General features: G+C 50.2%; 2 protein-coding genes across 6 annotated transcripts in view; one reads left to right on the top strand and one right to left on the bottom strand.

Annotated features, from left to right (window-relative positions):
- Positions 1 to 10,732, top strand: part of DRGX (dorsal root ganglia homeobox) — a gene marked incomplete at its 3' end in the record, with an annotated part of 54,394 nt that extends 43,662 nt beyond the window's left edge. Inside the window, exon 7 of the mRNA XM_082408714.1 lies at positions 1,708 to 10,732. Within this exon, the coding sequence (XP_082264840.1) occupies positions 1,708 to 1,730 (23 nt within the window). The remainder of the gene's footprint in view (positions 1 to 1,707) is intronic.
- LOC309636308 (cardiac-enriched FHL2-interacting protein) overlaps positions 9,997 to 23,612 on the bottom strand; it is a 31,214-nt gene continuing 17,598 nt past the window's right edge. For 3 of the 5 annotated variants that reach the window (XM_082408709.1, XM_082408711.1, XM_082408712.1), the window contains 2 exons: positions 19,419 to 19,521; positions 9,997 to 15,188 (listed from right to left, as the gene is read on the bottom strand). In XM_082408709.1, coding sequence (XP_082264835.1) covers positions 10,725 to 15,044 — 4,320 coding nt within the window. In that variant the 5' untranslated portion in view covers positions 15,045 to 15,188; positions 19,419 to 19,521 and the 3' untranslated portion in view covers positions 9,997 to 10,724. Of the gene's footprint in view, positions 15,189 to 19,418; positions 19,522 to 20,175; positions 20,497 to 23,612 lie in introns of all 5 variants that reach the window. The other 2 variants (XM_082408710.1, XM_082408713.1) reach the window with 2 other exon arrangements.

Below are 23,612 nucleotides of genomic sequence, written 5' to 3'. Positions count from 1 at the left end.
AAGCTGCCCTGGTCTCTTCTTGGGTTGCAAGGGGCCTAGGACCTTGCTTTGTGGTTGGAGGTCTACCTCCTGATGCTAAGCCACACTCCTGTCTGTTACTTCCTGTGTGCATTTGGGAACCTTATCATTTCCCTCAGCCCTGTCCCTCCTGGTGTGAAGGCTTGGGACAGGCTCTGGCAGCTCTCTCCTCTCCAGTCATCCTAACTGGGTCCATGGGGCCAGGCCAGGGGTCCAAGCATCCATGACTTTCCACCCTCCCTCCCTCCCTCCCTTCCTTCTCTTTTCAACACATGTTCACTGAGCACCTATTATGTTCTAGGTGCTTTGAATACAGCAGAGATTAAAATAGACAGAGATCCCTGCCCTGTGGCTTATATTATCATAGGGGAAAGAGACAATAAATATTAGACATGATTTAATCCTAAATTACACGGTGTGTTAGCAGGTGACAAAACTGTGGAAAAAGTAACAAAGAAGAATAGAGGAGGGGGCTGGCATGGGGGGGGAGGTAGGCACATTTCAGCACTAAGTGGGGTAATCAGAGTAGGCTTGGGCCAGAAGTTGCAATAGGAGAGAAGCCTTGAAGGAGGGGAATGAAGGAGCCAAGTGGATGTCTGGTGAAGAACATTCTCAGCAAAGGAAACAGCCAGTGTAGCCAGTGCAAATGCCCTGAGGTCGCAGCATCAGAGGAACAGCAGGAGGCCAGTGTGCCAGGTAGGATGTAGGAGTAACTGGAGACAAAGCCAGAGAGTGACAGTGAGGGCTGGGAGCCCTCGTGGATGGGAGAGGGGGCTGGGTAGGAGCCTGAATCCCTCTGGTCCTCAGCTTTTCTCACACCAGGTGCCTCAAAGTCCACGGTCTGTTCCGGGAGCCTGGGCAGAGCATCAGCCCCCATCCCTCAGTGGGCACTTCTCACAGAGAGAGTGGGGAGGTTCGCCCCACGGCCCGTGCTCCAGCCCTGGACCCTGTCCCTGAAGCATGGCTCTCTGGCCGGGCCACCAGTTGGGCATCATCTCCGGTCCTGCCTCAGGAGCAAGGCCACCCCTGCCAGGCTTGCTTCTAGGATTCTGCTCTTGGACTCGGCACAAGGAGGGAGGGAGCAAACTTTTTCCAATGACGCTGCATTCGCTTTGTCAACCAAATCCAATTCCCCTTCAGTCCCTCAGTCTAGGAATGACCCTTTCGTAAACTTGGGCCTGAACTGCAGCTGCGGCAGAATCAGGGGTTGTCCCCCAGGGGCCGCGAGGCCCGGCATTCCTGGAGGGTTTCCTCTCGCAGCTTTTTCAGGCCCGCTTGGGGAGAGGAAGCCCGCCAGCAGTGACATCCTCAGCGCTCAGGAATGGGAGCTGTGGGTGCGGTGAGCAGCACCTCTCAGCCAGCCTCGAGCTGTCTGTTGCCAAGCTCTCTGAGTCTGCGGCGAGACCACCCCCAGACCTCTGCCAAACACTGAGGGACTGTGGTCGAGGGAACCAGGCTGATGAGCACGGAGTGGGTGCTGGAAAGTGGGCTAAGTGCTTTCTGCATACTAAAGCACCTAATCTTCATTACCATCATAGGAGGCTGGGATTAGAATGATGTCCATTTTACAGATGAAGATACTGAAGCTCAGAGTGGTCTGCTCAATCACTAAATGTGAAACGGCACCCCCATGGCCACAAAATAAAAATGAGAGATGATCACCCATGATCTCTAAAGCTTGTTTTGCAGTACACCTAAGAAGCCCCAGATGAGGAAGCAGCTTGCTAACGACTTTCCTCCAGCCCACCCGTGCAGGAGCACTGAGGGACTAGACAACCCACCAGTGGACTTTGGACGTCACAGTCCACAAATCCATGGCATGTGACACACAGAACCTCCCAAATGTGCACATGCGGCCCTTGAAGAGACAGGAAGGACAGTCACGCCTGCGCAGAGGACTCTTGAAACTTCCCTTTATCCCTCCACCAAGCATTTCTTAGCTCGGACACTCTCCTATTCCCTACTTCCTCAATATGTACCCCACTCAAAAAGCTGATCGGAGACACAGATCTGATCTTCGCCTCCTGTCTCCTTGCTTGGCCTCCCTGCAATAAAGCCTCTTCTCTCTGCAAAAGACTGTTGCCTCAGTGTTTGGTCTTTCTGTTGTACAGCGGGCCATGAGCCCACTTGTTCAGTTACAAGTGGACCAGTGGGCATGTGAATCCAGGCAGCCTGATTCCGGGCCTGGGCCTTAGCTCCGGATGGGTGAGGGCCTCTTCTCAGCAATGCCTGTGAGGTGCCTCTGTGGGGTTGGGGAGAGGAGGTGGTTTACTCCTCTGACATGCCTGGGTGGCAGGTCTTTAGGGCTCCCTTTCCTGGGGAGGGGGTGGAAGCAGGTGGCCTCTACCTTCTCTCAGATCCCTTGACTGAGGAAGGCCAGATAAATACAGCCCCACATGACATCTTGACTCGATCTCATGAGGGACGTTAAGCCATTCCCACAGTCCTGACCCACGATATCATGAGAAGATAAAGTTTTGTTTTGTTAAGCCATTAAGTTTTTTTTTTTAAAGCTATTAAGTTTTGTGGTATTTGGTTACACAGTAATAGATAACTAATACAGTGTTTGTACCAAGTTATATTCTCACAAGTAGTGTATGAGAATTTCCATTGCTCTGTATCCGTGTTAACACTTGGGATTGTCAGAATTTATAATTTTGCCAATCTGTTGGGTAGGTAATGCTACCCATTATCCATTTCATTGTGACTTTAATTTGCTCCCTGTACTCTCGAGCTCTGTTATTAGATAAATACACATTTAGGATTGTTATGTCTTCTTGATTAATTGACTCCTTCATCATAATGAAATGTCTCTATTTATTCCTTGTTCTAATTTGATTGATATCAGTTACTATTTTATAAAAAAAAATTTTTATTCTTCTATGACTTGATTTTAGTCCTGTGAACATTTAGCCAGTAAGAGTCATCTGTGTTTCTATGCATAAAGTTTATTCACGCTTCTTGCCATATGATATTCAATTGTAGGAATAGTCCATATTTTATATTCCAATTACTCTGATTTATAATTTATTTTGTTTTACCTTAATTTTTGCAATTATGATCAGCCTCTGAAAACTTCTTTTGTACTAAGAGAATACAGTGTTTTCCAATGTCCTTGGAGGGACACATCCAATGTTTCCAATGTCCTTGGAAGGACACATCTCTTCTGGTTTGCTGGAGTCCCTGCTCAAGCAGCAGAGAGAAGGGAGTTGCACTGAGAGTTATTTTAGACCAGGGCCATCAACATGAGCTCAGATTTACTTAGAAAAACCCTTTCTCTTAGCATCTTCTGCCAACAGCCTGGAGGATTCAGATTAGATTCAAGTATGTGGTAGACATTTTTGGAGGGGATAGCATATGGCTTCTTCCTTCCTCCCTCCTGGCTTCTGGTGGCTTCTGCCCTGCCCCCTCTCCCCCTTGCCATGCAGAGTATAAGAGCGAAAGGTCTCCCCTGGGGCTGGACATGTTATCAGAAAAGATAACATGGTCAGTGTTCCTTTAACAAATGTGCTTAGCTGGGGTCAACTAGTTTTAAGTTTTTGAAGCCTCAAGAACATACTCAGAGGAAACTGTTGGAACTTTTGGCAACATGAAAATCTTAGTGGCTGATTTGACTTCCCAACAACCTTCAGAGTCACCCTGTTTCAAAAACTCATAGAGAAATTAACTGAGATGTGAAGATGTCAAACAGTGTCTCCTCTAGAATTTTCTAAAACTCTTCCATGCTTGATAATATTCAAATCCTACTTAGAGAGTTAAACCTGGATGTGTGGACACCTTAGGTGGTGATGTTATTTACCTTTTAGAGCCATTTTTTTTTCTTGTAATAATATTTATTTCTCCATCTATGGAACTGTAGACACTTTGAGGGGAGATGAGAAGAGAGATAACCGGCTTAATTTATCCTCCTTGTCCTAAAGGAGAGCACCCTTGATTTTTCTTAGGTGACTTAAGGGTTCAAACCCCATCAGTACTAACCTGGCCTTACCACTTGGCAGTCAAACATGATGAAATACTTCAGAAGACTGTGGTCTGATGCCGAGTCCTCCCTGTGTCAGTAAATAGAATTCAGGTACACTCACCACTTTCACTTAATATAACTTGTCTAATGTCCTCATCATTTTATCATCACAAGACCAAATAATAATTTGGTTCTAACTTGGCTTTTGGATGTTGTTGTGAGTCCTGGATAACCCTTTTGGCCTCCTTCTGTTGGCAGGCCTGGAATTTCTCATCAAAGAACATTAGTTAAGTGTGAATGCTGACTTATGGGTTACATAGTGGGACATCTGTTCCTGGGCCTTGGGTGCCTGAGACCCCACTTGTGGGGCTACAGCCTCCGCAGCTGCACATCTCACAGGAGCAGGGGAGCAGAGTGCCTGCTCTGGTGTGGGACTGGCTTAACTCATCTAGTTAGTATTAACAACTAGTTTGGAAAGTGAGGAAATAAGGTCAAAACGACATCAATTTCTTCTCCCAAAAGATTCTTTTTAGAATTTAGAATAAGAATTCCATGGATTTCAGTGATGTTTACCTATGGCCTACCTTGGGCCTGGCACCATATTAGCTGCTGGGGATGTAGTGAGGACAGGCAAGATCCCTCCCTCCAAAAGTGAGCATTGAGGGGGCGAGGAAGACAAACAGTTAAACAGACAATTACAACACGGGCTGGGATGGGAGAAACACAGCATGCTGGTGGACTTGGAAAGTGAGGTGCATGGCCAGGAGTTAGGGCATCAGGGGTGTCCTTCTAGAGATGATGGGGTCTAAGGTAGAGCACCTTAAGGCACGCAGGAGTGGGCAGGAGCAGGCTGGTGGGGAGGGGAGGGCCCAGAGGGTCCAGGGAGAAGGTGAGCGTGGAGAGGGTAGGGAGGCTGGGGGAAGGAGAGGGCTCCAGTCACCTGTTGCTGGGTAAGTTTGAAACTTAGTGGCTTAAAATGACAGCAATCACTTTGTTATCTGGCACGGCTTTGTGGGTCCGGAATCTGGGAATGGCTTGGTAGGTGGCTCTGTCTTGGGCAGCCAGAAGCTGGAGCTGGAACAGGAGGGGGCGGATCTCTTCCTCTCTGTATTGTCTCAGGGCCTCTCCAGGCCATCTCCACGTGGGCCAGGGTGGGCTTCTCCATAGCAGAGTGAACCAGGGTACGTGGACTGCCCTGTGGTAGCTGAGGACTCCCAGGGCACTCGTTCCAGGGGACCGATGGAAGTGGCATGGCGCCTTCTGACTTGACCTTGGACTTGCACACCGACTCCACTCTGCGGGGCACAGCCAGTCGGTGAGAGGACACAGACCCCGTCTCTTGTGGAGGAGTCAAAGAGCGTGCAGAGGGGCTGGAAATGGCCCATTTGGTCAACTCAAAGAAGCTCGAGTTGGTGGGAGTCCAAAGGAGCTGTAGGAGCAGGCAGGAGATGAGGCCGGAGAGGATGGGGGTCCCCAGCATGTGGCAGCCTTGCACGCCCTTCTCTGGAGCCTGACTCTTTGCTGGGGTGAGCAGGGAGCCCTGGGGTGTTAGGTGGGGCCTTGGGCTACCCTGAGGGGAGTGGTGTTTTGGAATCACGAGAGTGTGGATCTGAGGCCCACCCACCATGATCCCGAACCCTGCACCTTTGTCTCCAGGAGAAGGCGGAGACCAGTCTGTGCTTGGCCACACCAGGGGCAGCGTTTTCTTTAACCTCCAACCCTGTGCTGGGGCCTCAGGGTGAATGGGATGTTTGTGCTGGTCAAAAGGCTTTTTTTGTTCTGTTTTTTAAATTGTGCCAAAATTTGCACACCATAAGATTTACCATTTTAACCATTTAAAGTGTACATTAAGTACATTCACCACCATCCAACTCTACACATTTTTGACCTTCCCCAACTGGAACTCTGCACCCATTAAATATCAACTCCCCACCCCCTCTGCCCTCAGTTCCTGGCAACCAGCATTCTACTTTCTGTCTCTATGAGTCTGGCTACTCAGTGCCTCATAAAAGTGGGATCATACAGTACTTATCCTTCTGTGACTGGCTCACTGCACTCAGCATAATGTCCTCAAGTTTAATCCATGTCGTAGCATGTGTCAGAATTTTCTTCCTTTTAAAGGCTGAATGATATTCAATTGCATGCATATACCACATTTTGTTTGTTCATTTGTTGATTGACATTTGAGTTGCTTCCACCTTGTGGATAATGTGAATAATGCTGCTATGAATGTGGGTATGCAAATATCTCTTTGAACTCTGGCTTTCAGTTCTTTTGTATATATACCTAGGAATGGAATTTTCAGATTACATGGTAATTCTGTTTAACTTTTTGAGGACCTGCCATCCCGTTTTTCACAGCAGCTGCACTATTTTACATTCTCACCAGTAATGCATAAAGGTTCCACTTTCTCCACATCCTCACCAACACCTGTTTTCTCTTTTTTTGTTTTTGTTTTTTAATTTGTATAGTAGCCATCCTAATGGGTCTGAGGTGACACCTCATTATGGTTTTGATTTGAACATCTCTAGTGATATTGAACATTGGTCAAAAGGTTTCCATCAGAAGGTATCCACCCACTGGGAAGTCAGCAAACTTGGCAGGGGAAGGGTGGTTAACATGTGTGGATCAGGACAGATGGGGAGGCCCCTCGAAATCACACTGCCCCATACAGTGGGTCACCTGGCTGGACGGAGGGCCCTCAGATATATACCTAACACAGGTACACGACAGGCTACCAGTGCAAGGAAGAGCAGAGATGGGGGCTCCACTTATGGCAATGATGTGGAAGGACCACACAAGATAATTGTGTCCAGTGTCAGGGTGTTTGTTATCTGGGCCAAAATGCTTTCCACATACGTAGAATTTGGGTTTTGCCCAGAGTTCCTCCTTTACATGCAATCATTTCCCTCATATGTTTCACTCACATGGCCATCCCCTGTGTAGACTTTGGATTCATGACATCGGCATGCTGGAGCCCCACATAGAGCCTGGGGTCTCAAAAGCTGGCATTAGGCCCCTTTTGACATCGGCATCCATCCCTGCCTTGGGAGAGGGGTCATTGGCTTCTATTGAACATCTCCAGTGACAGGGAGCTTAGCTCTCCCCAAGCCACTTGCGCCACGTGGAGACAGCTGTAGTCATTAGAGATGCCTTTCTCATAGTCAGTGTGAATCAGCATCCCTGCAACTCTCCCACCCAGACGTGTAAGTTTCTCTTCCCTCCCATGGTGATATTGAGAGACATGAAGATATCGATTTGTTTCCCCTAAATCTTCTCCTTTCCAGGCCAAACAGGAGCTGCTAGCACTTCTCAAAGTTTAATGTGCAAACAAATCACTGGGGAATCTTTTGAAAATGCAGATGGAGATTCTGGATTTCTAACAAGTTCCCTGGTGATGTGGAGGTTGCTGGTTTATGGACCACACTTAGAGATGCATGACTGGGGGCTCAAGTGCCCGCCTGGAAGTGAGAGAGACCTGAGTTCCTGTGTGGGCCCCTCACTCGGTGACTGTTGACTGTGGGAAGTTACTCCACATCTCAGTGCCTTTGCTTATTTACAGTAACATGAAGCTAATGAGGGTACCTCTCATAGGTCTGTAGTGAGGTCTGAGACCAGGCTCAAATCTCCCCATTCAGGGGCTGGCACAGCCTGTGTGATGGACAGTGTAAGCTCTTGGTCATTTTCCGTTGAGCAGCCCCAGGACCTTTGATCATTCCCTCGAGGTGCTCTGTGTTTATGTCCCCTCCCCAGGAGACACTTGGAAGGGCCATAGCTCATAGTAAAGGGCCAGCCCACTAAACAGAAGGTGTAGCCGTGGTCTTTACCTACAGTTTCCACAAACAATATGTTCACAATTCTTACCACTATCCTACTATAAACACAATGATAGAAACAGTGGTTTTTCTGGGCAACTCAGATGAGTGAAATTTCAATTCAGAAGTTGAAGGACATATCAGCAAAGGTCTGTCCTGCCAGGCTACACTGGTTTTATGCTCGTGCTGATTAGAACTGCTAAAGAACAATTAGCTAAACCAATACACTTTGCTATGGCAAGACAGATCTATTAGTATTTAATACATGTCACTTTTGTTTGATAGACAGATTAAAGGTGGGGAAATTCTTGTTTCTTCACAAGCTGATGCACCACTTTGTGTTTCCTGGCTCAGCTCAGGTGTCATTCCTGCAGGAAAGCCCTTTTTCCCTCCAGGATATGAGTCAGATGCTCTTCAGACCACCCTATTACATCCCTTACCATGTGGGACTGTAATTGTCTTTCTTTGTTAGATTTTAATTCCCTGGGCACAGAGATCAGATCTTATTATCATGGTATCTTTGGTGCCCAGTGTAGCGCCTGGCACAGCACAGGGACTCTGAAAATGTTTGTGAAGGGAGGGAGGAAAGAAGAGAGAAAAAAAGAGGGTAGGAGGGAGGAAGTGGGGTCGGGGGGAGGAGGAAGGAAGGAGGCATAAATGACTCCCCCCAACCCCAAACAGAAAGAAACAGAAAGAAACTCATTTGCAAATGAGTTGGTCTTCAGTGACTTTTGTCCCCTGGAGACATTATCTGCTTTTTAGGGATTTAGGTACTTTGCTGTAAGTGATGGAAGCCTTCCCTCTAGCTGACTTGCTGGAGAGCCAGGTGTCCAAGGAATCCTTACTCTAGATTTGTGGGTGGATGCTGCATTCTGCCAGATGCCCTGTTCCTCTTTTACACTCACAGGAGCAAAGAGGACTGGGGAGTTGATCTTGATCTCCAAATATCTATCTTTATGCTTTTAGCTCCGTCAATATCCTTGCTCATATTGCTTCTAAGACAGAAGATGACTGGTCCCCAAACATAAACTCCTCTTATGTAAAGTATATTTTTCCTTGTGGTTACTGTAACTACGGTTATTTTTTAACTGGGGGACTCTTTTTTTGTTAGGTAATTCTTTTCCTGGGCCCTGAGAATTTTGAAATGAGATATTATCTTTCTTATTTGAGTAAGATGAAAACAGGTGAGAGGATGCTTGGTGATTTGGTGGCAGAGCCAAGGTCCCAACTCGCTTCACTGGCATCCCAGTGAGTGACTCGTGCGAACCAGATTTCTCAGACAATGGCCTGCCTGAATTCTTGGCTAACTATCCAGCTGACTCACCAGGCGTAGACAAGCTATGCCAAGGCTGGGGGACTTGTGTAGCGTTTTCAGAATGAAATTAAGGTGTGGCTGCACTTTTGGGAAAAACAAACAGGTGTAAAATTCTGAATCCAAATTACGACCCAGAATATCTTCAAAACCCCAGTATTTGCACGAGTCTGGGACATGGTGAGCTGGGTGCCTCCCCATCTTCCTAGCCTGGAAATGGCATGTTGGCCAAAAGGACCAGGGTGATACATTTTGTGTGGTCTCCTGGGACGTGAGCAGTGCAGTCCTGACAGCTGCCTTGACAGCTGCCCCTTCTAAACAAGGATGAAGGCACTCTAGCCCCAGTCTTTCCCACAGCACGAGAATTAAGAGGCTTCAGCGGAAGCCCCGGGCGGAGGCCCACGAGGCCGGTCTGTTTCCTTCCTAGCACATTGCCCACAGTGGGCATTGCTCACAGACCCTCACTGCTCTCAGAGGTGCAGAGGCGGTGACTGCACTCTGTTCCCCTCAGTTGATTCAGATACTTCCCTCCAACTCCCAGAGGGACTTGGGGGAAACACTATTTCCTTTTGAGCATAGGGCACAAGTACCGGTCATTAAATTGGGACCGTCAGGGCCTGACTCAGGTCCCAGGTCATCCTCGATGGCGGACGTGGGTCCTCCTCATCTCTGCCGCCCCAGCACTGGTGGAGAGCCTGGCCCGAGAAGGCTCGGACAGGTGTTAAAGGATCAAGCAGGGACACTGGGACCGCGGTGGGTGTCGAGGCCACTCTGTTCAGAGTGGAGACCCTGGGTGGCTGCCAAGTCGTGATGGGAGGCCTAGAAGGCACGACACTTTACTCACCAGCACAGACACACCACTGCCCACAGAAGAAAGACAGGAGTCCACGGACAGAAACGCATCTGCAAACTTGTTTCACTTTTTACAAGGTGATCAGAAAATAGCCTTCAGAGGAAAGTTTCCTCAGTAAAGAAAACCCATTCTATTCAAATAAACATTTCTGCAAGATTGCCTTGGTTCAGCCCTCAGCCATTTCCCCCCTAAGGCGAGCTGGAAAGGGCTGCTGTGTCTGAGCGAGGTTGGGGGGGCCACCGTGTGTCACACCTGACCTAGGAGGGGGTGTACTGGGCGGTCTGCTGGCCGGGCAGGGCTCAGCGCGGCGCAGTGCTTCTGGGGGCCCTGGGGTTTGCTCACTGTGGGAGCCGACCCTGGAGGAGGAGTGGGTGGAATGCTGGGGGGAACAGCTTGTGAAGGAGTCAGGCTGGACCCACCCTGCTGGCAGGGCCAGGGGAGAACCGGGAGCAGGGAGGGGAGGAGAAAAGAAGTGGAGCAGATCCTGGATCCAGGAAGGGGCTCAGAAGGGACTTGTTACGAGAGCAGAGCAGCGCCCTCCCAGGGGGGGAAGCCCTGCGGAGCCCTGCAGGTTGGGTTTTCTGAGGATCCCCACTTCCTTTGAAACTTTAGGGATCTCAAATGGCTGAGTATGAGTTGATGTGTGTGTGTGTGTGTGTGTGTGTGTGTGTGTGTGTGTGTGTGTGTGTGTGTTTGATTGTTCTGGGGGAGGGAGAAGTAAGCTCTTCTGGGTTTATCGGGGGGTGGGTTAGGCTGCTGTGATTCTCAAGAAATGCCTTCCATGGCAAAGTCCTCTAGGTCGTTAGTGGAGATGATATCCAGGCTTGGAGCATCTCCCACCTCCTCCCCTGGGCTCTGGGGGCGCCCCTCGGAGTGCTGGGTGGGGTCACTGGGAGGCTCAGAGGCCAGCTGCAGGCCAGCATCTTGGGCGCTCTGGGGCCTGGGGCCAGCTGCCTCGGCGGTGTGAGGGTGCTGCCTTAGGAAGGTGGGGGCAGAGAGCTGAGAGGAGCAGCGCAGGGGCATCAAGGCTGTCACGGGCAGGGGCCGGAAGCCCGGGTACAGCACGTAGGGAGCAGCAAGGGCATCCGGCGGGCTTGGCTCAGGGGAACCCCCCTCAGAGGATGGGATGGAGACCTTGACGTATTTGCCCGTCTCTGGGTCATAGAAGGTCTTGATTTTCACCTGGAGCGGCAGATCGAAGACAAAGTACTCTCCAGATTGGGGGTCTTGGAGGACCTTCTGGGTGGCAGGGTAAGGGGACAGGGGTGTAAGGGACTGGGACCCCCCAGGGTGCCTCCGGATCGGCTCTGAGAAGGCGGATACCGAGTGGCGGCGCACGGGAGGGGGCAGGGAACGGACCATGGGGAACCTGGCTGGGGGCTTCTCTCCGGGGGACGGTGGCCTATGCTCCGAGTCCTCGGGGTACAGCTTTTCCTCCCGGCGTTCACCATGCTTTTCCTCCCGGCGTTCACCATGCTTTTCCTGTGGCTGGTCGGTCTTTCTCCTCTTGCTTGCCAGCTTCTTCGCCCGCCGCAGGGCCTTCTCTGTTTTGGGTGGGACTGCTGGTGGCTTGCCAGCCGCCCTCTCCAGCTGAGCAGGAGGCTCTGGCTTCTCCAGGAGGCCAGCTGAGCTGGTGGCCACGTCCAACAACGAGCCTCTTGGAGAAAGTGTCCTGAGGTCTTCTGCTGATGGCTCCAGTTGGGGGTCGGAGCCAGGCCCCCACGTGAGGGCATGTGTCAGGTCCTCCCTCTGGGCCACCCTGCCAGGGCGGGGGCTGGCCCAGGGGCTGCTGCGGGGAGGCTCCCCTGGCAGCAGGCTGGGCTCACTGGGGGCCTGGTAAGCATCACCCCAAATGCTGCTGGTGGCAGGGGAGCATGCACTGTTCTCTTCCAGGGAGCTGGCGTTGGGGGAAGCTGCTAGCTCACCAGGGACCAGTCTTCTCCCCGGGGGCCGTGCTCTGGGTGTAGACAAAAAGTGACTTTTGAAGCCTTGCACCTGCTCTTCCCAACACGTTCCAAGCTTCTGTAGGGGTGGCTGGTCTTCTAGGTCTCCTTCTGGCAAAGCAATCGTGGGGATGCACCTTGGAGCATCCAGCTTCCCCTGGTCTATGGAACTGCTCTTGCCATTGTTTGCCACGACTTTATGTATGGCCTCTCGGGGTGGCTTCAACCCTTGGGCCTCTCCTGTGAGTGGAGGAAATGGGACATACCCCTTTGGGGCTGCCTGGGAGGTCTCTGACCTGGCTGCGCTGGGACCCCACCCATGGTCCTCCATATCCTCACAGGCCGCCCCCTTCAAGTGTGTGCCTTGCACGCTGGCGGGTGTCAGAGTGCTCGGCATTTCCTGGCTCTCGGGGGCACAAAGACCAGCATCCCTGCCCCAGCCTGGCCTTGGCGGTTCCTCCTCTTTGTGGCCATTGCCCAGCAGGGACTCTGAGGACATGGATCTCAGGAGGGGCAGCATGATGGGTTTTATCATGGGGGTGGCCCTGAGGGTGTTGTCTTTAACTGCAAAGAGTGTGTGCTTGTTTGAAGTGGAGCATGGGGAAGGGATTAGGTCTTTGGCATCTGAAAGAGCTGTATCCTTACTTCCCCCAATGCCAGTGCCTCTGAAATTAGCTTCCTCCCTCGGCGCCTTCCCGGGGTCCCCGGGGCTACCTTCTGGCAAACTTTCCTCTTCTCCTTGCGAGGATTCCCGCTTGCTGTGCTCCTCCACGCATGCGTGCCCATTACTCAAGGTGCAGTATTGTAATTCACCTTCCTCCATCACTTTCTCCTTCTCATCCTTCTGACCGTCACCTACACTCATGTCACTCCTCCTGTCCTCCTGGTGGCTCTCGGCGAACCACGTCTTCTGCTGATCCTCGAACGAGGCAAAGGACTGATCTGAAGAGCTGGTGCTGAATTTGGCCTTACTTTTGAGGGCTGGCATAAAATCAGACAGGCTGTCGCTGTAAAACACATCTTCCTCCTCGGGAGAAAGGGGCCCTGGGGAGAATTTCTGGTTGAAGTTTGGATTCTGAAGTCTTGCCTCTCTCTCAGGTTCTGTATCTTGAGAGACGGATCTCAAGAATCCATTCTCTAGGCCGGAGGTCTTTGGGGTCTCCGCAGCCTTCCCTGCCTCAGGGTCTCCACTGCAAAACTTCAGGGACAGATGTTTCCTGGGGCAGTGCTCCCTGGAGTCTGGACGCCAGCTGGGCCTGGCACCACCCATCTCCGATTCTCCATTGGCATCGTCCTTCCCATAGCTGTTCCTGTCGTCGGCCTCGCCGTTGACACAGAAGGGGGCTTTGGTGTTAGGTGATGGTGAGGTGAGAGTTAGGTAGTTGTCTGCAGAGGCTGCACCGGGGTCAGCTTTGGGGTCCTTCTGGGTACTGATGAGTGACACAGGAGGGGCATCAGCGGGTGTCTCCTTAGAAAGCTCATCTGGAGGGCCTTCCTCGAGCCCGTTGGGAAGGAGGCCGCCGTTGCTCAGGGATTCTTGCTTGCCTCTGGTTTTCTCATCAGGGCCTTTCAAGAGAGGCGAGGGACTGTACGTGCTCTTCACACGCTTCCGCACATCTTTGAGGTTGAACAGCAGGCTGGGGGCTTTGGATTTGTAACTGTCCCGGGACTGACATTCACTGGGCTCCTTCTCTTGGTATCCGTTTAGCTGTCCTGTGGGTGACGGGGTTATCTCTGCTGGCTGGCTGTGGCATGACTCCAGCACATGCTTGCTGGGTATGACGGGGGTCAGAAGCTTACTGATGTTGAAAGGAGGATCGTAATGCTCATGGGGGTCCACAGGCATGTCAAGAGCATCCTTTTCTGGAAATTGCCCCTGGGGATCGTGCTTTGCATACAGGGCTGGGCCTCTCCAGTTGGTCTGCTTCTTCTCTTCTGAAGCATCTTGTAGACTTTCTTTCCCTCCCTTGCCAGACTTTGGTTTCCTCCAGGGGGCATGGGTCGGTTTCAATGGAGGCTCAGGCTGTGAGCTGGAAGCTTTTCCCTCCGTAGCAGATACCTGGGCTCCCAGATCCCTAGATCCCCAGGTTCCAGATGTGGAGAGAGTCCCTGCGGCCAGCCTGTTCTCTTCCTGACCGCAGCCGGCCCGGATGTGGCGGGGGGAGGCTTTGTGCTCACAGGCCGGGGGCTCTCTTAACAAGGGCGAGTCCTCGTAATGTTTGGGAGCCTTGCTTTCTGCGACTGTGTCAGCGGCATCCTTCCTCTCGGGCAGCCTGGGTTGGTGGGCGTTCCATGACTCAAAAGCACTGTTTTCACTATGAAGAAAGGTCCCTTTGCGAGCCCACTCCTGGCCCCTTCCAGTCTCGCTGGTGTCTGCCTTGTGGGCCGGAGAGGGGAACTTTGACTCAAATGAGTTGGCCGCGTTTTCGGGCGTTGGGAGGAAGCTGTTGGGGCCATGACAGGCCATTTCAGGATTCTTGGGGGACTCCTGCTCTCCGTGCTTCCTGCCAGGCTGGTGGCTAGTCTTATGGGTGCTGGAGACTTCGGCAGGCACCCTCCTGACCGTCAAAAAGGCAGAATCGAAGCAGAAGTTGACACTGCTTTCTGGAAGAGGAGCAAATTTGGGGGGATTTTTGAGAGCTGGAGGCTTGCTGGTAGGAGGCCTGCTGTCACAACGCTGGCTTTCGGTCCTGTCAAAAGATTTAATCAGTGACGACACTTTGGAAACAGGCTTGTTGCTGCTCCTCAGGCCGGAAACTGGCACTTCCAGTCTCCTCTGGGCTGGTGTCAGTGGGGGGCTGCTCTTGGGATACTTCTCCTCCCCTTGAACGTACTTGGGCAGCTGTTGGAACGTGGCCGCCCAGCCGGCATGCTCCGTGCCTTGGGATGGTAACTGGCTCCAAATGCCGCTTTTCCTGTGGGTATGGCTCACCGTTCTCTGGTGAAAATTCCCGAACACCTGGCGGGTGATATCTGGGGACAGGGCCAGGTCGGAGTCATGGAAGGATGCGTCCTCTGAGATGCACAGGCTCCGGAACGCCCGGTCCGTGAGGCTACTCACCTCCCTGTCTGCATCGTCCAGCACGCTGCCAATGCTCGAGGAGTCGCTGAAGCCGTCCGTGCACTTCTTACTCCCCTGCATCCTCTGCCAGCCAGGAAGACCGTCCCTGTCAGTCAGCGGGCGCCTCTGGGTGATGATTTAGGAAGGGTTGGATGCAGCTCTCTCCCCACAAAACTAGAGCTTCCCGTTGACCAGATGCAATTACAAAGTGGGAATTTTTTTTCTCTGCAAAAGGAAAAAGTGCAGGGTATGAATATGATATTCAACTTAGCGGGTCCATATAAGAATGACACGCTGGTCTGGATGGTCGATTTTACGCGTCAACCTGGCTGGGCCATGGTGCCCAGTTTTTGGTCAAATGCCAGTAAAGCGGTTTACTCTCCACAGCGTGGGTGGGCCTCATCCACAAGGCTGAGATCAATTCTACCTCCAGTCTTTGTACTGGAGCTGCAACTTCAACTCCCCCTTGGGTGTCCAGCCTGCTGGCCTGCCCTGAGGATATTAGACTTGCTAGTCCCACTGTTACATGAGCCAGTTCCTTACAATAAATCTCCTCCTCCTTCCGTGTATGTATACATACATCCTGTTGGTTCTGTTCCTCTGGAGAACCCTGACTAATACAGTGCCTAAAGTCCAGCTGTGTCATTTTTGCAGAGTGAACTTCCCTGGCATTCCACGGGGTGTTCCCTCCTCACTGTCTCTCCCAGGGCCTGGTTTATTTTCTTTGGGGTACTGAGCACAATCTAAAACTAAATGTACTTCTTTGTTGCTTATCCCCTCCTTAGCCTGTAAGGACCAGGAGCTCAGGAGCCACTAGGCTGTCTGCTCGCTGACTGCCCTTGTCCCAGAGCCACCCCAAGAGGGCACAGTCCCCCAGAGCCTGCCTCACCAGGGATCCTTCACTCTCTGACTTGCCCTTGGGTGTGGCCAGTGGGAGGTGCTGGTGGGAGCTTGGATCAAGGGGGAGCCAGCCTTCCTGGCATTTCTGTCCCCCCACTTCCTGCTTCTGACTGTGGAGTGGGGTCCTGGCAACACCGCAGTCCTCTCTAACTACAGCCCCTCCCCTGGGCTCTGACTCTCACTGGGCCCAGCAACACTGCTGCCCTTGCCCCCTGGGGCTGCCGGAAGAGTGGCTGTCACTTCCTCAGTGACTCCACATCCTGGGGTCTCCCTAATTCTGCCTACACCTCTGTGATAGTCCCTTCATTGCATTCTTTTCTTCTTTTTTTTAAAAATTGTGGTGAAATACACATGACATAAAATTTACTATCTTAACCATTTTAAGTGTACAGTTCAGTAGTATTAAGTGCATTCATCTTGCAAAACTGAACTCTGTATCCATTAAACAACAACTCCCCATTCTCTCCTCCCCAAGCCCCTAGAAATCACCATTCTACTTTCCGTCTCTATGAATTTGACTATTCTAGGTATCTCATATGAGGGGAATCAGTGTTTGTCTTTTTATGACTGGTTTATTCACTTAGCATAATGTCCTCAAGGATCATCCACGCTGGAACATGTGTCAGAATTTCCTTCCTTTTTAAGGCTAAATAGTATTGCATTGTATGTATACACCATATTTTGTTTATTCATTCATCTGTCAATGGACACTTAGGCTGCTTCTACCCTTTGGCTATTGTGAATAATGCTGCTATGAACATGGGTGTCCAAATATCTGTTCAAGATCCTGCTTTCAATTCTTTTGGGCACATACCCAGAGGTGGAATTGATGGATCATGTGGTAGTTCTATTTTTAATTTTTTGAGGAGTTGCCATATTGTTTTCCTCATTGTCTGTTGCATTTTACACACCTGCCAACCATGCACAGAATTCCAATCTCTGCTTTTTTTTTTTTTTTGATAGTAGCCATCCTAATAGGTATGAGGTGGTTCATTGCATTCCCTTCTGGATTCTGTCTCAGGATGCTACTTCCTGCTGGGACCCTGATTACTACCACTGGGTACACACCTCCAAGGCCTAGAACAGGCCTGGCCAGGGCAGGGGACGAGCACATGACTACACGGAAAGTTAGATAAAATAGCACGTATAGACCCTAGAGTGGGCTCAAGGTGGGGGCATTTGGCACAGTGAACATTCTAGCAGGGTGCTGTGAGTCCTCAGCTGACAGATGAAACACTGTCACACAGTGGCCCCATTCAGCCACATCAGCAGAGGAAACTGGCAAGCCCGCACGTTCCCCTGCTTGCCTGGCTGGCCTGAGCAGTAAGCTTAGGGGCCTGAACAAGACTGTAAGGGACGGAAGATGAAGATGTGCCACCAGGGTGGTAGGGCCTGCACAGCAGGGGTCCTGATGCTATCCTGGCTCCTCATAGAGGGTCGCCCACCAGGTGCCCCACAGGGCCTGATGCCGCTGTGCTAGCACTGCTGTGTTTTGGTCCTGGAGGCCAGCCTTCCTTGGGATTTTCTGTTTCCTGTCTCTTGACCACAGCACTCCGGTGGGTTTCTGATGCTGATTCATTGGGAGGCCGACTCATTTTTATGAATGAAAGGGCTGAGCTGGGGCTGCCAGAGAAAGCAGAGGACCCCACGTTCTAGTAAACTGGATGATCTGATGAGGCACCACTGACGGCCCTGGGAAAGCCTGTATTTACATACTCCTCAGCCCTGCCTTGAAAATCAGGCCACTTGCTCCCCAGAAAGCACAGTAGGTGCCTCTTAGAAGGCACCCGCACGGGGAGAGCATCGGCCCCGCCCCTGCACTTGGCCAACCTCGCCCCTGTCCCCACCCCCTTCTCTCTCTTCTACTTCCTCTCAAAAAACTGCAGAGGCTAAATGCTCATGGTCTCAGACTCCCACACAGCTAGTTCTGGCCACAGGGGTGGAAGCATTCCGACGTCTGGGAAAACTCTTGCCTTTCTGATCAAGGGAATGATCCCCATCGTCTCCATTCTCTTGGTGCCCTTTTTCTCACTTTAGTGCAGACATGGAGCCTGAAACTGTATTTGTTTGCTAGTGCTGTTGTAACAAAGTACCACAGACTGATGGCTCAAACTACAGAAATTCATTATCTTACAGTTCTGGAGGCTGGGGGGTCCCAGATCAAGGTGTGGGCAGGGTTGGTTCTTTCTGAGGGCAGAGGCAGACCCGTGAGGGAAGGGTCTCTTCCAGGCCTCCCTCCTCGGCTTGCAGGTGGCTGCCTTCTTCCCGTGTACCTTCATGTTGCCTTTCCTCTGTGTATCAGGACACTAGCCCTATTGGGTTAGAACTCACTCTAATGACCTTATCTTAACTACTTACATCTGCAATGACTCTGTTTCCCAATAAATCACATTCTGAGGGCATGAGGTGTTAGGACTTCAACATATGAATTTGGGGGGGGGGATACAATTCAACTCATAACACTGAGGCATTCACTTTGCAACTCTGAGGGACAAACAATGATGACTCAAGACCAATTTGCTGAGGATGGCCTGGTGGACAGAAGGACATTCCTGAGTCCTTGTGGCCCTGCTGGGCTGTGAGCCTGGGCCAGAATCAGCCCCTGTCTGGAATCTGTGCTATTGGGCTGAATTGGGGGCCCTCCATGACTTTGGACATTTTAAGTCAAGTTTTCTGTTCTTGAGGTCTTATGGATACAGTCAGGGAGTCTTCTGGTATCCTGAATGCTGGGGTTTTGACCTCGGCAATGACTGAACTCAGTAACACTGGGGTTTCTCTACTTCCACGTTAAGATGGAAATAGCGTCCTTAGAGATCTAAATTAGAATCTTAGAGTTAAGTAAACACCCCCAGTCAATTAAATACCGCCTACTATTAGCAGATATTTGTTATTTTTTAAACACTCCGCTTCCATCCCTTCCTTCGAGTAAGAACACTTGGTACCCTTTGGGGAATTTCCTCTCCCCTTGGCGTTCAGTCTTGGTAGGGCTGAAAGTCAAGGAACCTGCAGAGACCTCTCAGGGCCAAGTGCAGACGTGAGACCCAGGCCAGCCCACTGGACTGTTTCTCCTGGAGTGACGCAAGGAGGGCGTCTGCTTTCCAGCAGCAGCAGGCACCCTGTTTGTCCTTTCCCAGCCTGGAGCTTCAGCCTTCACCTTGAGTCCACGAGGGGTCCCCTTTCCTCGTAATACGTATCCTTTTCTGCTTCACTTGTCCAGTTTTTGTTTTTGTTGCGTGTGACCAAAAAACCCAACCTGATCTTGGGCTCGTGTCATACTTCCAAACAGTAACAAAAGATGGTCACTGATATTTGGAGTATTCAGAAGATAACCACATTGCTTCTGCCTCAGGAAAAAGAGAGACCTCCCTCTTGCTAACTTGATTCAGATAATTTCTTCCATTCTGATTTGATTTACCTGGGTTCAGATGGGACGATATAAAGTTGGCTTCATCCCCCCACTCCCATCCCCTAGTCTCCTGATACCCAATGGAACTTTCGGCAGGGTAGCCCAAACCGAAGGTTTTTCCAGGGGCCGACTATTGAGTTGATACATACCTGTTACAGGAGTGGGGGTAGTGGGTGCCTGCCTTCCTGGGTTTTAGGATCTGTAGTTTTAAAACTTCTTTTCATAATTACATTCGCTGTCATTGCTGCCCATCTAGAAAGAAGAAGAAAAATAATTTCATTAGAACCCTAAGGACAAAAAGCCAAGCACGAGTTCAGTACAAAAGCTATCTTTAAATGTCAGTAATACAATTGGCTTTCAAATTTTTTGGGGGGGGGGATCTCATACTTGAACTCAACAAAATTCCAAACGCAGGCATTTTGGGGGAAACCAAGATAGATTTATATCCCTTCCAATATTCATTAATTTGTCTCTGGTCCAAGAAGTCTTTAGGGACCTGTTTTAAGTCTTTGGGATTTCTAATATGAATGGCCCAGTTGTGAATCATTTTTTGCTAGTCAAATTGGACCAAAGGCCCTTTTCCCATGTGAATTAATAATGCAGGTTTTGCAGCAAAGAGAACTAGAGTGGGCTGAACTTGAATCCACTCGGCAGGCAGTACTGTTCGATTTACTGTTGGCAGGAGGCTTGAACATCTATTTTGACAGCTAAAAGAACCAAAAAGCTGCCCAAGAGAATTTTAAGAGTGCTCAGAATGAAGTGTGAAGTAATTAAAATAAATCCACTATGCAAATTATAAATGCAGACCATTGGGGTTCCCAGAAGACTGTCCTCATCTTGCAACTCCTGGATATTAATCCAGTCCATGGTGGTTTATTAGTAATATTAATAATCATAGTAACTCACATTTGTGGAGTGCATTTCTTTGGAGATGCACAGAGGCACTTTGTGTTGCTCACTATCCGGTTAGCCCCGTCCCTGACCCTCGAGGCGGTCCTTTGTGTCCCCACTGCACGCTGGGTTCACCTTTTCCATAGCTCATGCCGTATTGCCACACATTATAACCCACGTGTCTTAGGAATTGCTGATTGCTTCATTCTCTCCTCAATTAGAAAGAAAATTCCATGAGTCCAGGAAGGGAGTCTTATTTGCCCTTGTGTACTGAACACACCAACACAGAAGCCGAATAAATGTTCGTGGCAATGCTCTGAACTGGGTGTCTTCATCCTGAATTTTAATGGAGGGCAAAACAGGCACAGAAAAGAAGGAGCAAGAAAGATGGAGAAGTTCTACTGAGAAGGACCCCTGGTCTTGGGTTTTAAGACGATCTGGAAAATTCAGATTTGTGTCACTAACTAGAGAGCCCATTCTGCTGCCTGCAGCACCACTGGGGTACAATTTAGGGATGAGGATGAAATCAGTTCATGTCACACATGGATGAGGCAGAGGTGCAGAAGGACATGGTGCATTTATTTCGTGGACATTTAGGGAGTCCATCACTCTGTGCTGGGGGTCACGGACTCACTGTCATGGCGGCTGAAACACGTTTTCCAGAGGTCAGCACAAAACCATCCTGCTCCCTGCTTTGGGCTGTTTGATGGAAGGCAACCCGAATTGCTGAAAAGTCTGGCTCATAAGAGCACTTTTCAGGTGAAAGGGTGCAGTTCCCCTCAGGTAACATGAGTGAGAAAGAATGGCATATTGTTAAATCATGCTATAAAAAAGGTCTTGGAATCTGCCCTGATGAATATATAGAAATAAGAATGAATATTTATTCATGGCACGGTAAGATCCTATTTATGTCTATGGCCTTCAAAATCAGTTTGCTCTCTTAAATGCTTCCTGATTCCTCACCCCCATTATTTCCTTGACTCATTTACTCTGCCTTTAGTTTCCCCTCCCCCAGTGGATCGCCCAAGGGGTAACTTTGTTTCTCATCTGACTTAACTTCTAAGCTGCAATCAAGACCGTTGGCCACTATCTTCCTGGGAAGCTCTCCCACCTTGATTTGTGGGACGCACACACTTTACATCTCCCTGCCTGGCCTAACGGTTCATCTCTTATCTTCCTCTCCTGGATGGTTGGATTTCCTCTGCGCCAGGCCCTGGGGCTTCTTCTCTTCTCCCTTGATAGTCTCGCTGGGCGATTTTACCCACACCCAGTGTCGCCATGAGCAGACACGCGCTGACGGCACGTCCAGGCCAGGCAGCTTGTCTGGGCTCCAGCGTCTGTTTCCATCTGCCCCTGGACAGCTCCACAAACCCACACATTTAACATGGAACCCGTGACCTTCCTACAAGCCAGTTCTTCCTCTGAGGATCCCAGAAATCTGAGTCACTTGTGACTGCTCCCTCTCCCTCCTCCATGCCTCCCCGAAACTGATCCCTTTCCACGTCCCACGAGTCTCATCTTTGAAAGGTCTCTTGCCCCCTCCGCACATTGATCTTAATCTCCACGGCCACTGTGTGGCCCCAGCTGCTGTCATGTCTACCTCGGGCTACCGCAGGAGCCCATAGTCATTCTCTGCACTATACCCAGAAGCAGCTTTTAAAAACCAAATCTGTCCATGTCATCCTCTTACTTAGAATCCCTCAATGGCTTTCCAGTTTGAAAGAATGACAATCAATCTCTCTTAACAAAGCCTCCCTTTTCATCCTCATCTTGGACTATTTTCCCCCACATACTTGGCTTTCCAGCTACCCTGGCCTTTTACCAGCTTCTTCAATATGCCGTCTACCTTCTGCCTCAGGACTTTTGCACATATTTTCCCCTCTGCCTGGAGTTCTTTAATTCTACCTTTCTCCTGTTACCTGCTTAACTCCTATGTATACTTCAGAACCCACTTCACATGCCCCTTCAATAAGGCAGCTTCCTCAGGTTGTTTTAAATCTCTCTGCTATCTGTTTTTACAGCACACTATACTCCTCTCCTTTGAAGTACTTATTATAATTGTAATTAAGTATTTAACTGGGTGATTATTGTTGAATTCTTGTCTCTCCTGCCAGCCTGGGTGCTTCACTGTGGCAGGGTCCGTGTCTGTCTGGCTTTCCAGGCTATCTCCTCTTGTGGCATAGTGCACAGCACAAGAAATATCTGTTTAAAAATGAGCAAATCCCTCCACCTCTGTCATGATATTATTCACACTATTGACTGGCTTAGTGGGACTGTACTGAAAGTCAGTTATAATCCAGTAGTTTCAGAATTATCATAAATTTCAAATTAGTGAATTTGAATCCAGGTGGATTTAATTTCCTTTTTGATTCCTAGCCCTAAAACATATAAAATCTGCCTGTGGTGGGAGGTGGAAGCAGGCAGAGCAGTTATCCTTAGAGCCAGCTCGCAGGATGGCAGAAGGTGTTCACTCACACCATGGCGTGTACCAGTTAAGTTAGGGTTGAGTTTCAGGGTGAATATAGGCTAGCATTTACATCAGGGAGAAATAAGTGACTTCATGACTTTGCCATTTTCCTGTTTGTCTCTCTAATGGCACTCAGTGTTCCAAGCTGGGGAATGGTTTTGAATCTCTCTGGAGGGCTAGCGTCCAGCAAATAATAGTGGTGTACATTAACTGGGGTGTTGGTTACAGCCACATCGCAAATGGCCATTAACTGATAACGATACCTAAATTATAGGTGTCAGCAGGTGAAGTGCTGGCATCTGCCCTGTGTTGTACAGGCAACCCTGGAGGCTCAACAGCCCTCTGAGAACTGGTCTTTCAACACTCCATCCACAGAGGCTGGATGCTGGGCACAGGTTCTGCAAAGCACTGGAGCGCACAAGGGGAAACGGGGTCCCCAACAGGAATGAATGGACAAGGTTTTCCAGTTCAGCCATCAGGGAGGGGCCAAAGGCTCTGGTGACACAACCATAGTGAAGACATGCTTGGGGAAAACTGGGGGCATGTATGTGCCCCAGTAGCCAGAGGCTGGGAGAATTACTGTTGAGGATGTGTTTTGTCTTCTCCTCATTGCCAGGGTCATCTTTTTGATTCAGAATATGTCAGACAAACCAAATCTGAGTGAGCATCCCCATGAGTCAGCTTTTTGTCACCATGAGAAATGAAATAGCCTTTGCACGGTCATTACTAAATTCGGACTCTTCCAAAACGTTTTCTCACATGGTGCTTTTTTCCATGTCATCCTGCACAACGCTGTTGAATTATCATGGACTGGAATAGGCTGCTTTGTGCAGATTCAGTTTTTTCTCTCTCTTCTGATCCCTTGCGTATGGCTGTGCATGACCCTCAAGGCTCTCTCTTGGCGGGGAAGCTGGAAGTCTCCCCATACCCGCCTCCCGCCAGGCCTGCAGTGCCCTGGATGAGGGACCTGCAGGCCCAGGTGGGT

This window comes from Balaenoptera borealis (genome assembly GCF_965194805.1).
Source record: "Balaenoptera borealis genome assembly, chromosome: 10".
Lineage (NCBI taxonomy): Eukaryota > Metazoa > Chordata > Mammalia > Artiodactyla > Balaenopteridae > Balaenoptera > Balaenoptera borealis.
Note: the sequence above shows the minus strand (reverse complement) of the source record. Positions and strands in the feature narration are given on the sequence as shown.